General features: G+C 35.2%; 1 protein-coding gene across 3 annotated transcripts in view; it reads left to right on the top strand.

The window, feature by feature from the left end:
- LOC138336141 (histone deacetylase 6-like) overlaps positions 1-16,422 on the top strand; it is an 85,960-nt gene that overhangs the window by 38,509 nt on the left and 31,029 nt on the right. For 2 of the 3 annotated variants that reach the window (XM_069285464.1, XM_069285462.1), the window contains exon 31: positions 737-1,977. In XM_069285464.1, the coding sequence (XP_069141565.1) occupies positions 737-843 (107 nt within the window). In that variant the 3' untranslated portion in view covers positions 844-1,977. Of the gene's footprint in view, positions 1-736; positions 1,978-16,422 lie in introns of those variants that run through there. The other variant, XM_069285465.1, reaches the window with a different exon arrangement.

Below are 16,422 nucleotides of genomic sequence, written 5' to 3'. Positions count from 1 at the left end.
AATTATTACATTTTTTTCATATTTGGTTACATTATCTAACTAAAAAAGTGTTATGAAGCATAAGATGTCTGTTATAGACAAAAGACCACATGCAGCTATGCTAAAATTGTTTCCCTGCATCAATTCAAATGTCAACATGCATAGATAATGTAAATGTCACTATGTTCTCATACTTAGACTTCTCAAAATAAGTTAAAAACTGACTTAAGTTGGGTTTTTTTTTACATAAGATACATAAGGAGAAAAACAGAAGTTTTGACTGAAGTCTGCACTTTTGTTGAAATCCGAGCCTGAATTATACTTCAAATGTCAACATGCTTAAAAATATGTGATCCTATTTTGAAACTTGGATGGATATTTTGCCTTCTGCAAAGAGCAGTTAGGGTGTCCTAGGAAATTCAATAAGCTTATTCATAGTTAGAAATCGTGGAAGTTGCAGATTGGTAAGAGGACTGACAGGGAGCCATCTTGGATTTTGATAGATGAAGTTTATTATCGTGCTTTTTCAGAAAGTGCTGAACTGATCCATCCAAATTTCCTAATTAAATAGGTTGCCTTTGGATGTATTGTAATATTTTGAAATTTGGAAGGATTATTTTCCCTCTCAAAGAGCAGTTAGGATGTACATGTATTAGGAAAGTCAAGCTAGTTAGAGAGCATGAAAGATGAAAGAAAACAGAAAGATTTGACACTAAGTTTGATAATTGCTGAAATGGTGGCTTTATGTCTTTTTCAGTGTCAATACCAGATTTAAGGACCAAAGAAGAAGAAAGGTATGTGGAAATATTTTGTTCAGCTATGTGGATTCTTCTACAGAGAATTTTCCGATGTAGGAGCTGTTGATAGTGTATAGTGTGTTATCTGAAGCTTGTATGTCAGCTGCTTGAAATGTTTCTGACGAGAATCCATAAAACTGATTCACATGCAAGAGAACCGCAGTAGAAAAACATGTTCCGTTTTTGGTGTACACTAAACATGAATGATTGAAATTGTCATGATAACAGTAGATGTCAACAATTCAGGACTGGCTTACCCAAATTGAGGCTGACTTATGCCTGACATGGATCATCAAATTGAAAAGTTGTTGTCATGGCAACAAGCTTGTGCTGAGTTAAACCAGCGTGTAATTGTTTGATTATAAGCATGATGATCCATATTACAGTACCAACTTTGTCCTAAATACTCTGTGATGAAACCATTTGAAACCATAATACTGTTGTGCTGTTAAAACCTTAGCATTTTAGCACTAGGGTCCCATCTTATATATATGAGGCTGCAGTGGCCAAGTGGATGTCCCATCATATTACCACAAGCCCTTCACCTCTGGGTCGCAAGTTCAATCCCATGGGGTACTGACCACTGGTCAGTGTTTTTTCTCTGGGTACTGCGACTTTCCTCCACCTTCTAAATCTGGCATTTCCTTTAGTTAACCTCGCTGTTGATAGAACGTTGAACTATTCAAACCTATCCAATATTGTAGTATGAGCATTTAATACCTACCATGTGAAGGAATCTAGTCAGGTTATACCGTCACTGTTATTGTATAATCAATAATTCTCTGATTAGATATCAGCACAACACCTGATCCAAACAGAAAATTGTCTCTGTGTGGGGAGACAATGATTTATATCTCTCATTGGAGACATTGCTAGATTGGTTTAATGAGCACAGAATGGTATTACATAGCAATTTGTCTTTCTGCATTTTATACCTAAGAAGTGAATGAAAGAGCCTGCGAGACTTATTTGAAGCAACCTGATGTAAGTGTCTGTGTATTTTTACTGCCTAGCATTGCAAGTACCTGGTACTGTGTTTTATCACAGATATCGATGTTGTAATAAAAGTACAAAACCAAGTAATGTTCTTTTTGTAGCTTTGTTTTTAAACATTATCCTTTAGACATGTAACTGGTAACAGTATTTTGATAGTGACTTGCATTTGTTTAAGAGTGGCGTGCTGCTGTAAAGAGTCTGGTATTATATTATATAAGTGGAAAGTAGGGGAAAATATATTGTGTCTGTGATTTCAGGTGAATATTAAAAGGGTATTTGTAGAAAAAGGTTCTAGTCTGTAGTATTACATCCTTTTATGGATTATAGACATATCAATGACATCAGTTGCCTACTTCAATGCTTTCCACTTCATGGCTACCAGGTTGTGGTCTTTTTATTGCCTTCCACATCTTGGTTTTAAGGTATAGGTCTTTTCAGTTGCCTTTCAATTGTCCCCCATTTCTTGGTTGGAAGGTGGATGTCTTAATTTAATTGCCCTCCACCTCTTGGCTGCAGGGTTGATGTTTTTCCAGTTGTCTTCCATTTCTTGGCTGCAGGATTTATGTCTGTTCATTTGTCTTCAATCTCTTGGCTGCAAGGTTGATGTCTTTTCAGTTGCCCTCCACTCCTTGGTTGAAAGATTAAGGTTTTGCATTACATTTCATGATTCCAAGGTTGATGTGTTTTGAAATTCAGTTGCCCTTCAACTCTTAGGTGATATTGAAGCCTAGATGTGTGAGTTGTCTGGAAGTTGCCGTAGGTTTGTTGAAGCCTAGATGTGTGAGTTGTCTGGAAGTTGCCGTGGGTTTGTTGAAGCCTAGATGTGTGAGTTGTCTGGAAGTTGCCGTGGGTTTGTTGAAGCCTAGATGTGTGAGTTGTCTGGAAGTTGCCGTAGGTTTGTTGAAGCCTAGATGTGTGAGTTGTCTGGAAGTTGCCGTAGGTTTGTTGAAGCCTAGATGTGTGAGTTGTCTGGAAGTTGCCGTAGGTTTGTTGAAGCCTAGATGTGTGAGTTGTCTGGAAGTTGCCGTAGGTTTGTTGAAGCCTAGATGTGTGAGTTGTCTGGAAGTTGCCGTAGGTTTGTTGAAGCCTAGATGTGTGAGTTGTCTGGAAGTTGCCGTAGGTTTGTTGAAGCCTAGATGTGTGAGTTGTCTGGAAGTTGCCGTAGGTTTGTTGAAGCCTAGATGTGTGAGTTGTCTGGAAGTTGCCGTAGGTTTGTTGAAGCCTAGATGTGTGAGTTGTCTGGACGTTGCCGTAGGTTTGTTGAAGCCTAGATGTGTGAGTTGTCTGGACGGAAGTTGCCGTAGGTTTGTTGAAGCCTAGATGTGTGAGTTGTCAGGAAGTTGCCGTAGGTTTGTTGAAGCCTAGATGTGTGAGTTGTCTGGACGTTGCCGTAGGTTTGTTGAAGCCTAGATGTGTGAGTTGTCTGGACGTTGCCGTAGGTTTGTTGAAGCCTAGATGTGTGAGTTGTCAGGAAGTTGCTGTAGGTTTGTTGATTTTCTACCTTAAATCTAACAAATCCTTCACTGATCATTACTATTGATAGACATAACATGTTATTGACTTTTAAAACAATTCTGGTAACTGCATGTAGTCTTGTGGAAATGTTTTGAATTTCAGCGAGAAATCATTCACAGTTATGATTCTTTGTGAAAGTTCCCTGTGGTCAAACATTTCATAAATATCTTATTTAGAATGAAATTATTTAGATGAATATCTTTGTCAAATTTAGCATGCTTTGGGTAAAGAGAAATTAAATTTTTCATTTCATTCCATTTTCATGAATGCAGAATCACTGTTAATGAAAAGTAATTAAATGCATTGTTTGAATACTGTCATTTAAAAGTGATCAGAAAGTCTCTTGATAGCTGTGTGAACCTTTAGACTAATCATGATTTTAATTAATTAAGTGTCACTGGAGTTTGATATTGATTACAAAATTGAAAAAACTTGCGCTTTCTAAATGGAGTAAAAAAATTAATAAAAAAGTATATATATAAAAAAAAATTCTTTATTGTTGTAGAGGTTTGAGAGATTTGTCACGATCATTTTAATCTCTACCAGAAATCTATTCTCTAACATTTGTTGGTTCACAATGTAATCATTACACATAAATGTTTGATGCTGTAGCAAAATTTTCATTATGTAACGATCATCTTCGTGGTCAGTGACCTAACCCTATAATGATGCAAGACATTATATACTTGTATGACCAGTGTCCAAACAACACTGACTGCTGACCAGTTCATCTGCTGCTGATATTGAAAGTGACATTATATCATGTCTGAGGAATGAAATAATGACACATCCAGACATGAATACAAATTACATTCCCAGATTTGCTACCATTTTGGTGATTGTCTCCGAGGGATTGGGGGTAGAACATTCGTTTGATATCGATGATACATTGTACTTCTACTCAGACAATGACTGGTGTCACGATCAACAGGTTTCCTTAGAACGGCAGACTTGTCTATATCAGAAATATTTGTGATTGGTTTGTCATATCATATTGACTCCGAGGTGTTTGCAGTCAGTATGATTTAAATAAAAAAAAGATTGTCTGAGATAGGATATTTGGAAGAAGTTACCGTTATTTATTTCATTCAGACATAGAAATTTTGATTACAGCTAGAAAATTAGTCTTAGAATGTAAAAGAATGGTCTTTTTATAGCAAGATGGTCTTTATTCACCCTAGTTAGCTGTAGTCAGCTCACTAATGGTGACTTACTTTATTCACCCTAGTTAGCTGTAGTCAGCTCACTAATGGTGACTTACTTTATTCACCCTAGTTAGCTGTAGTCAGCTCACTAATGGTGACTTACTTTATTCGCCCTAGTTAGCTGTGGTCAGCTTACTAATGGTGGCTTACTTTATTCACCCTTATGCTGTAGTCAGCTCACTAATGGTGACTTACTTTATTCACCCAAGTTAGCTGTAGTAAGCTCACTAATGGTGACTTACTTTATTCACCCAAGTTAGCTGTAGTCAGCTCACTAATGGTGACTTACTTTATTCGCCCTAGTTAGCTGTAGTCAGCTCACTAATGGTGACTTACTTTATTCACCCTAGTTAGCTGTAGTCAGCTCACTAATGGTGACTTACTTTATTCACCCTAGTTAGCTGTAGTCAGCTCACTAATGGTGACTTACTTTATTCACCCTAGTTAGCTGTAGTCAGCTCACTAATGGTGACTTACTTTATTCACCCTAGTTAGCTGTAGTCAGCTCACTAATGGTGACTTACTTTATTCACCCTAGTTAGCTGTAGTCAGCTCACTAATGGTGACTTACTTTATTCACCCTAAGTTAGCTGTAGTCAGCTCACTAATGGTGACTTACTTTATTCACCCTAGTTAGCTGTAGTCAGCTCACTAATGGTGACTTACTTTATTCACCCTTATGTTGTAGTCAGCTCATTAATGGTGACTTACTTTATTCACCCAAGTTAGCTGTAGTCAGCTCACTAATGGTGACTTACTTTATTCACCCTAATTAGCTGTAGTCAGCTCACTAATGGTGACTTACTTTATTCCCCTAGTTAGCTGTAGTCAGCTCACTAATGGTGACTTACTTTATTCACCCTATTAGCTGTAGTCAGCTCACTAATGGTGACTTACTTTATTCACCCTAGTTAGCTGTAGTCAGCTCACTAATGGTGACTTACTTTATTCACCCTAAGCTGTTAGCTCATAAGTGAGTTACTTTATTCACCCATTAGTGTAGTCAGCTCATAATGGTGACTTACTTTATTCACCCTAGTTAGCTGTAGTCAGCTCACTAATGGTGACTTACTTTATTCACCCTATTAGCTGTAGTCAGCTCACTAATGGTGACTTACTTTATTCACCCTAATTAGCTGTAGTCAGCTCACTAATGGTGACTTACTTTATTCACCCTAAGTTAGCTGTAGTCAGCTCACTAATGGTGACTTACTTTATTCACCCTATTAGCTGTAGTCAGCTCACTAATGGTGACTTACTTTATTCACCCTATTAGCTGTAGTCAGCTCACTAATGGTGACTTACTTTATTCACCCTAGTTAGCTGTAGTCAGCTCACTAATGGTGACTTACTTTATTCACCCTAGTTAGCTGTAGTCAGCTCACTAATGGTGACTTACTTTATTCACCCTAGTTAGCTGTAGTCAGCTCACTAATGGTGACTTACTTTATTCACCCTAGTTAGCTGTAGTCAGCTCACTAATGGTGACTTACTTTATTCACCCTAGTTAGCTGTAGTCAGCTCACTAATGGTGACTTACTTTATTCACCCTAGTTAGCTGTAGTCAGCTAGTCAGCTCACTAATGGTGACTTACTTTATTCACCCTATTACTGTAGTCAGCTCACTAATGGTGACTTACTTTATTCACCCTAATTAGCTGTAGTCAGCTTACTAATGGTGGCTTACTTTATTCACCCTAATTAGCTGTAGTCAGCTCATAATGGTGACTTACTTTATTCACCCTAGTTAGCTGTAGTCAGCTCACTAATGGTGACTTACTTTATTCACCCTTATGTTGTAGTCAGCTCATTAATGGTGACTTACTTTATTCACCCAAGTTAGCTGTAGTCAGCTCACTAATGGTGACTTACTTTATTCACCCTAATTAGCTGTAGTCAGCTCACTAATGGTGACTTAGCAAGAGGTCATATACAGGACATATTGTGTTTAAGTTGATCATCGAGAAAGTGGTTTTATTAAGCAGGTGGTCTTTATACAGAGGTCACTAGAGTAGGTTTTACTGTAAGTCAAACCTGTCTCTAAAGGCCATCCAATGTACAAAGAATAAATGTCTTTATAGCCATGTGGTCTATACACACTGGGCAAATTGTGTTCAAGTACCTTTAGGTAGTATAAATAAGCAGGTGGTCTTTATACAGATATGGTCGCTAAGACAGGTTTTACTGTGTATATGTATATATATATATATACTTTGTGAATAATTATTCTACAATATCATTCTAAACATTTGAAAAAAACACTCTGTCCTTTCTCATTAGTTCATGTTCATAAATATGTGTTATTTACTGAACTGATATAATCATTAGTGGCTTCACTATATGTTATAGACGGCAAAGGTCCTCTAGAGTGGTGCATCATCACAAACAATTATTATCATAGTCATTCTATTGTCATAGACGTTTACATAAGGGAGGCAATACATTCTGTGTCTGTGGATAATTTGATTTAAGGACTAACCTGTTTACAATAAAATACAATCAGATTTCGGATTTTCAATTATAAATTGTCAGTTACTTAATTGAGAGCTTGTTCAATGATTAGATTAAGTTTTGATTCCCAAATTACTTGTTGTGGTTGATTTTTCATTATCCATAATAAAAGCTGGTAAAGATTTTCAATTTGATATGATGTAATTGAATCTCCATTGTAATTTGTATGTATGAATTCATGATTTAGGGAGCAGTAGGAGGTATTTATTTCATCCTCGAATTTGGAGCTTTGAGTTAGAGAAAGATCTCCAATACTTCATAGGGATATTCTGTGGTTGAAGGGGGGGGGGGGGGGGGGGGGAGACAGCTCACACGCCATATGCTAGGTCAAAACCTGACGTATCAATACATGCAACATAATTGCAGCGTACATTGATGATGACAATATCAACAGAATGACATTCTTGTGATGATAATGTGACGAAAATACTGGAAAGCAACTAAAATTTCATCATTTTTGACTAGCGAAAATTTAAAGCTTGGGTTGAGATATCCCTGTCAGAATCCTGTCCTTTTGACAGACCCACGTACAATTCTGTTAATCTCTTATGGTGGTTTTCATGGTATTAAGACATTAACCTGTAATTTCCTAGATAGTTGCAAAACCTGGAAGAAAAACATTTGCATATGCTTTAAGTCAACTTGCCTGCTTTATTTGATATAAAATAGCCATTGCTGTTTACGTCAGGTTGTAAATGGACATTTTCCAGATTGACCTATCGCCAACTTGTAGACGTAAATAACCAAGGAAGTATGACATATACGTTGTGCACTTGCACATGTTAAACAAAAATACCCTGATTTCCAGGACACCCTGAAATATTCTATCCTATGACCATTGCCCATGGGAATGATATACTGGTCAGATCATGTTTGAATAGTTCCAGACCGATATCACCTAAGAGTCGTAAATGTTAAACATGTTTAAATATATTGGCTGCTGAAGATAAAGCGTCTAGACTTGTTCCCGGAGGACAACAAAACTGATGCTTATATTGTAAACTATACGATAAAGTCACATGTCTTTGAAAATACATGCAGTTATTGATTTTTCCTCCAAATAAAACCATTTCAATATTGTCCACTGAAGTCTCAGTAACTACAGGATATTTCAGATATATGTAACTTTTTGCGATAAAACTAACATGGTAAGATCTAGAGCCGTGTTGATGCTGCTGTAAAAGTTTCATCGATAGCATCTTTAAATCATTGATGTATTGATATTTTTTTACTCCTTACTGGCAAAATAAAACTCCTTATTGCTATTTTCCAAAACTGACAAGTTAGAACTGTAGAATATTGATCAGGTTTGATTAGTTTAAAGTCTTATTAACAGCCAGGATCATTTAAGGATGTAACAGGTATATAGGGAAGGAAAGCCAGAGTACCAAGAGAAAAACCATCAGCTTCAAACAGTCATTATCTGGCATCTCTATCACACTGGATTCAAACTTGTGACCCAGAAGTAGAGAATTTTGTGGTAATATGTCGAGTAAACCACTCATTGCTGTAAAGTAATATACAGAGTCATGATAATGAATTCGTAACATTTTACTTTTCTTTCATTTCACAAATTTTGAGCTGGAAGAGAATTTGGCCTCCTGATGTCATTTAGTCTGAGTTTGAATCAAGCAAGACAATGTTCTAGCCATTACATGTGTCTATAATAGAAGCATGACAATGTGAGGAAATAACATGTTTATCACCTAGCTGTTATACTTGATATAGGTACAAGATGGTTTATCTCATGTTTTGGACAAGAAAACACAATTTACTGGACAAGACTTGATTACAAAACAGTGACACTAATCTTTCAGTCTACTGAACATGGAATTGACACAGAAAGCAAAACTCTTTGGACAGGGAGATTCATTTGGTGTTCACAGTCCTTGACCCTGATTTAATTGACAGACGAGTAGACGTCAATTTCCTCTGAAGGGAGGATCTTGACAGATTTAAGACCGAACTGATTAAGTCACAGCATGCTTTAGACGTCCCTGTGGACCTATTAGGTCACCGTGACTAAAAGAGTTCTTCTGCTGGGTCAATCATGTGTTTATATTAATACAGTGCAGAACAAGGAACTCGGGCTGTATTTCTTATATATACCAGAAGTAATGTCTGACCAGTTTTATATTCCTTTGAGATGAGAAGTAATGGGCCAGCATGCATATTTCATGTGATTCTGTCAAAGATGTATAGCTTGTATCCTACAAAATGCTGACTTTGGCAGTAAAGGGAAATGTCTTCATTAAGGCTTGTAGTTGTTTACAGAGTTTATACATTATTCCACCACAACAAAGTTTGGGGGTGGGGGAAAGGGGTATTATACTAGATTTAGGTTGTCCATCTGTCTGCATGTCCGTCTGTCTACTCCTAAACTACTAGAACGATTTTAACTAAATATGCATCCACAATAATCCTTATACAGTTTTGATATACATAAGGTATATCTGAACAAAATACATTCACCCTTTTCAGAGTTATGCCTCTTTGTTACAAACTTATTAAACACTTGGGTAAATTGACCTTCAAACAAATGACTATTTATTGTGGAGTGTTTCTGTTCTGTTTATAGTTCACTGATCTCTTGACATCCTGAATTACCTCCCTTGCTGAACAAATTGATTCCCCACAGCTCAATCACAAGTTACTGTAGTATGGATGAACTCATCGAGGCCGAAAATTTATTAGAGTCTTAAGTTTTTTAAGTATAGTCAGTAGTATAGGCGGGGTTATAATATTCTTGTAATGATAGAAAACAAATCTTTTATCATCTAAAAAGATTTTTCAGGATTTTGGATAAAGCTTCTCAAGGAAGTTAAGTACAGTAAAAGCAATGATTGCTCCTACTGTTGACAATATGACAGATTTTGTAGAGGTTGAGGGCAGCAATTAGAGTAATGTCTTATTACATCTTAGAGTAGGCGTGTAAATCTGTTCATGTTTTCCAATTTAGGTCTAACCCTTCATTCCAGACAGAACTTGAGGTTGGTTAGTTTGACAGAATTAGATTTACATATTGGCGATTGAGGGCTGGTGTGGACTTTAGTGGGTCACTGATATCTACTGATCTGTTTCCATAGCATTGCAGCTGCATAGTAATCCAGCACCATTATAATATTTTTGTGGAAATATTTTACGATTGAGTCTTCACAGTTTTGACTTTGGAAGCATTCATATATTCCAGGACATTAAAATTTCAGTAAGACATTAAAATTTCAGTGGTTAATTTGAAGTAGCCATTGATCCAATTTCTTCAATCCTCTAAGGATTTTATTCAATTTTTAGAGGATTAATAGTTAATAGAAGTCAAATTCTCAAATGATTTCATGGTCAGGGTAATTATTATTAGCTATTATTAATTAGGACATTTCATTATAAAAATGTATTTCCAAGATGATGATGTTCGTTTTGGTATATCATACTTCAATATCCATCATTCCATTATGAAATAATGATATTTCAAATAAGACATGTGATAATGTATTATTTTAATAAAAATTGATTAGTGTTCAAGAGAAGTTACTATGGAAAGTTACATAGTGTTGAAAGAGTTAAAAGTATTGTAAAAAACAGTTTTACCTCTGCCAGAACCTCTGTATCTACAAAAGACACTTTGAAATTAATATTTGTCTGCATTATATCAGTTGAACAGATGGAATTCATTTGTAATATAATTTACTTACATTTCTACTTTCTGGTTCTTTCAATCTTTTAACAGAGCTTGACAATAATCCAATTGTTTCATGCTGTACATATCTTGATCCCCTAAAATATTTTGATGCAGCATTTCCCTGAGTCGGAGTTAATACCAGGTATCTTTGCACATGGCAAAAATTCTTGTGCTTCTAATGATGAGTTGACAAACTGATGTATTAATATAATGAGCCAAAAAACCCTAGTACTGAAAAGTACTCACAGGTATAAAAGGTACAGGTAAATCAAACAGAGAATGGTTGGAGATTAGGGTATAGGGATGGAAAGGTGAGAATATTTCTATCAACCTGTCTTTTTGTTCAAGGTTAAGAAGCATGCAGTAAGTCACTTATTGCATGATTTCTCGTCACTCAAGACTTATCACCCCGTCGCTTCACTCAGATGTAATAAATCCCTTATTACTCAAAAGCCATGCAATAACCTCCAATCATGTACAAATGTTTTTGTGGAAAACGTTATGATTGAGTCTTCAGTTTTGACTTTGGAAGCATGCATTCATTTCAAGACATAAAAATTTCAGTGGTTAATTTGAAGTAGTCATTGATTCAATTTCTTTTTAAAATCATGTAGGGATTGTTTTTAATCTTTAAATGATAAATAATTAACAGAAGTCAAATTCTCAGATGATTTCATGGTCTGAGTAATGGTTTTATTGATATCTGGAGTCATACATGTTGTATTGGCATCACACTTAATGGATAGAAGAGTGGGCCATTTTTACTTCAGAATAGTTTATTGTGGAATGTATTATATGACAACCAGAATTGGGCGACAGATCAAGCCTGTGAAATCCCTGGCCTTATAGTGGGTCATAGGATCCAGTGATCAATGAAGATGCTTTTAAGACCTTTGTAAACAAAAGTGGAAGTCAAGGTCAGATGTCAGAATTTATTTAATCTACACACTTGTACTATCTGGTCAAAGGAAAGTACCATACTCCACCCAATAAATGGCCAGAACTCTTGAAATGAAGTGCACTTATTGGACCAAATTGTCTTGACTAAAAATTCACAAAATTATTGCATAGTAACACATTTGTCAATCTCCGCAGAAAATAAATCTAATAGAGGAACATACACAGTTTTCATAGTTCCTGTCTGTATTTAAGTTGAGGTAAGTGAAACTGTGGCCTCAAAAAGGGGGAGGGGCACTTATAGTGATGGGGGGAGAGGGGAGGGGGGAGCTAATTGGGGTAAATACAGTATATCAACATTACATTCCAAGTTAAGTGTATATTGACTTTTAACTTACTACAAATATAATGTAAAGTACAGGGTGACCTTTAACTGACCTCTACACCATCTCAGAGGATCCCTTAGTATATCTATTGACATACATGATGTGGGGAGTAATGTTCTCCAACTGTAAATTACCCTTTGACTTTTACCATGATTGACATCTGAGAGCATTTGTAATGTAAATATGTCAGATTGTGTAGTCTTTAGTTTAATTTTGAGAAGGTTAATATGAGAAAGACACGTGTAAAAGCATATGACATCTTTATTAAGTAAACCTCATGGGCCTTTTTACTCTTTGTTATTTCCATGTTCTGTATTTACATGTATTAAATACATTATACAGCAGCGTAAATAAAATAGACTCATGGTCATCTTGATGTTTTTCATACTGTAATTACCAATTTTGATATATATCACGTTTTCAAGTTGTAAGTCCCCATGCTGGTATGTATTGCTACTGGCATGAAAACATCAATGAATGCGTATATCCAGCACTACATAATAGTGATTTAATGTCTTTGGTTGCTGATGGTGGTGCCCACTTAAATGTGATTGATGGCATCTGCTTCAAGAAAACAAATGAGATAAAATGTTTTATAAATGTCTTTTGTACGGTTAAGCATGATGACCTTTCTCCATGAACAGATATCTGATACAGGGTGTTGAAACTAGTAAGGTTGTATTTACAAGAATATTACAACATTGCTGTTAAGGTTTCCGAACATACAAATATGTATTCAACAATACTTTAATTATAATTATTTTACAAGATAGACTTAATTCAGTTCATTAATGTAACCAGTGTATCCTGTGTAAATTATAGTAAATGTGTAATATGTACTGCACTAGTTCATTATTGAAACTGTTTATATGTATATGTCCTGTTTATATATTCTTTACACTACTGTTTGTATGTTTACGAGAATAAAATTAAATCGTGTTGTCATTGTCCACTCATGGAGGTTATAGACCTAATGATAGCTCAAAGTTGGAGTGGTTTCCACCCTGCTAAGTCTTTTATTTGTCCAATTTCATTTTCCACTCATTACTAAATTGGCATATTTAAAAATGAAAACTGTGTCATTTAGTTAAAGCAGTGTGTTATGTTCTGACTATAGGTCACAGTGACCTTCTTTTCCACGTTTTCATGTCCAGTAAGGAATTCTTCTTGTCAGCAAAACCTCTAAATCTTATGAAGTGCCCTATAAAGTTGGCTGACCTATCAGACTGGTTCTGTTTTAAATCTTTGACATTGACAGTGTTATGGGTCAGGAAAAGTAAATCTGTCATTGTTCATTTTTTATCGCTCTCGACTGATAGGATCATGAAAAATGTGAAGCCGTCAGCTGTTCTGATACAGTCCTCGATTTCCTGTTGATTTCACATTTGATTTCTATAAACAGGTGATTGTTGTAGTGGATGGCATGATAAATTTGTTTTGTTTATCAGCAAAAAAAAAAAAAAAAAAAAGATTAACACAGTTTCTTTCATTATTTCAACTAGAAGTGCTTGTACTTCAGTATCTCTGCTTTAACTCTTATAGTACTTTCCACATCTCTTGAAAGTTTAAACAAGATGGCAAACTAAATCAGTATTGTTTTGGCATGTTTTTGTCAGAAACAGAAATGTTTATTGACATCAGATATATTTTCAGAATCATATCTTCAGGTGTCGTGTTGAGCATTTTGTGGCATAGAAATTGTGAATGATCAATGAACATATTTCTTTTAAAATATTATTTTGCATTCTTTTGAAATGCTGATGTGTCCATTGTGAGCATTACCGGTTATTTTACTCAGTCCTTCACTCATCCTACATAAATCTTCAAATTTTGGAAAGCCCCTAAGCTCAACACCCCACACAGAGTATTATAGATTTTGTGTCTGTTGTGTCTGTGACTTGAGAGTACTCATCATAATTTGTAGTACTATCCTACGTACATAAAAAGGCTATAAAGTAAAGATAGAGCCACATATATTACACAGACCTCACGGTAGAGATACAGACCTCACCAAAACTGAGTTCTGTCACTGTGGTATTTGTCTCACTTATCAGGTTAGGAAGAGAAGTTGAAATCTGGTGTTGATTGACACGAGTACAAAGGTGGTTAACTGTAATTCTTAACTCTGTCTCTGTTGATATTTGTTTTGGAACATTGTTATTAACTTTCCCTGGGGGAACATTTCTAATTCATCATTTTGAGTAGCTGAAATTGATTTAAACTTTTCTCAGTAGCAAAATTTTCTGTCAAAAAATTCTCTGAAGGCTTAAGCTAATATGCATGCTAAAATCATATTTTGCATTCGCCAATTGTTTGACGATGTTTAGTTTAATATTCTAGAAAAGACCAGTTTCTGTGCAATATATATTTTCCTTATAGAGTAAGTTAAACCGTTGAATTTTTTTATGATTCTCAGAACATGAATATTAAATTATGAATATAGTTGTATTTTTTTCCATTAGAAAACCAAAGTGCAGTACTAGAGTTAGGTCCCTTTATTTAAGAATTTATTATCTTGTTGACTTGTGTTTCTGGTTGCTTTCTTGATTTTATAACCTGAGTTTCAGACAATATATTCCAACTGTGCTGTAAACTATGCATATAGCTCCACATTTGAATCACAGAGCTTCAGAGACAAAAAAGCTGACTTCATATTGCCTTGCCTTTGAATTAATGGAGTTATAGCCCTTGGCAAATTTTATTCCAACATAGCACTGAATATTTCTATGTAACTACGTTTTCGCTCTTATCTAGAACAAAATCTTAGTTATTTTCATTGATTTATCAGTAAATAAAATAAACACAATATTGTTCAGTTTGAAAGATACATACACAAAAAAGTTATCCGATGAGGATATGCTGACGATACTAGTTTAAATGTCATGTTTTTGTAATGAATATAGAAGACATGGCTGCATGTAAAGCTGGCTATAATGTTTATAATCTTTTTCCATGTATAATGTGTGTCTAAAGCTTCTGTGGATTTGAGGAATTTATTGCCTGGGCATATTGATAGGTACATCAGATTTGTACGGATTTATACTGCTGTTGCATATTGAACAGTACATACGAACAGACTCAGAACATGGAATCCACTGTTATTTGAAATAACGGAGACATTGCTTGATTGGATACATTTATCATGCATATATGAATGCTTTAAAAGAATTTATTTGTGATCGCGTCGTAATGAATAAGAAAACCATCCCTTTTCAACCTTTCCTTTTTTCCAATCTGATTAGTCACTTAGGTTGTCTTGCTGTGTCCATTATTATCCAATCTTGATATTCGTTATTGTGTGTCAGAGATGCTACTTAATTTTCTGATGGTTCTTAAGTTTCTCAGCAACTCTCTTACGGAAAGACCTAATATAATGGACCTTAATGACCTTTTGAAGCTGGACACTCGATGATTGAAGGGTTTAATCTAAGTTTTTTATCTTGTTTCTATAGAAACTGTGGACATTGGATGATTGAAGTGTTCAATCTGTCGATAATGCTTTCTTACCTTATGAATATTATTGTGTTGAGTCTGTTCACACAAGAAATTAATCATAGTTGAAGAAAGGTCTGAAGTCTTAGTATCTTGGATATTTTCATTTTATTTATATTAGAATTTTCTATGTGATTCTAAATGAGTTTTCGTCCAATGTAACCAATATTGACTGAGCTTATAATCAGGACTAAAACCTCTTCCTATGTCCCTTTACCATATTTGGTCGTACTTGGTCAGCAGATTGGAATCTAGAAATATTTATGAGATGTGTATAGAACAAACAGATATATTGATATTGATTAGTATTATTTATATCTCCCGTAGATTAACTTTACTGCAGTGTAAAAGATAATGCTTTCATTGATTACAGAAAGTGTCTTGTCTTAATTGATTTGAACGAAGTGGAGGTGGCTGATATTTTGTAAAAATTATCCATCAATATTACCAATACGTCTTATTTCTGCCCACATAAATACATGGTCAAACTAACTTTAAATTGAAGTTGTATGGCCTGTGACTTGTTGTATTTTTGGGATAGAAAAAGTATTTAGAGTGTTCTACATATTTTCCTCCACTTCTCTAAGTATTAAACTTTCGATATTTACCAACTTTTGTAAAGTTCATATTCGCAAAGTTATTAAAAAATCAAAATAAAATATTGGTTTTTAGCGTGTACACCTTTAAATTAGCTCGGAAGTATCTGAACTGGTCTGATCTTTTCCGATCTGTACGGGTATTGCCGATATTGACCACGTGATACAGCTCAGGAGGTTCCTATCTATACGGGTATCGCCGATGTCAATCACGTGATGCAACTCGGTTTTCCAATATTACCCGAAAGTTTGAAACATGGCGTTGGCTGTGGCAGGTCTTTCAAAACGTATGATATTTCATGCGATATTTACCGCTATGTCAATAGTATATTGGTGCTTTCATGGATCTGAACCATCATATATAACCATCCA

This window comes from Argopecten irradians, chromosome 12 (assembly GCF_041381155.1).
Source record: "Argopecten irradians isolate NY chromosome 12, Ai_NY, whole genome shotgun sequence".
NCBI lineage: Eukaryota > Metazoa > Mollusca > Bivalvia > Pectinida > Pectinidae > Argopecten > Argopecten irradians.
This window is presented reverse-complemented; position numbering and strand designations above follow the sequence as displayed.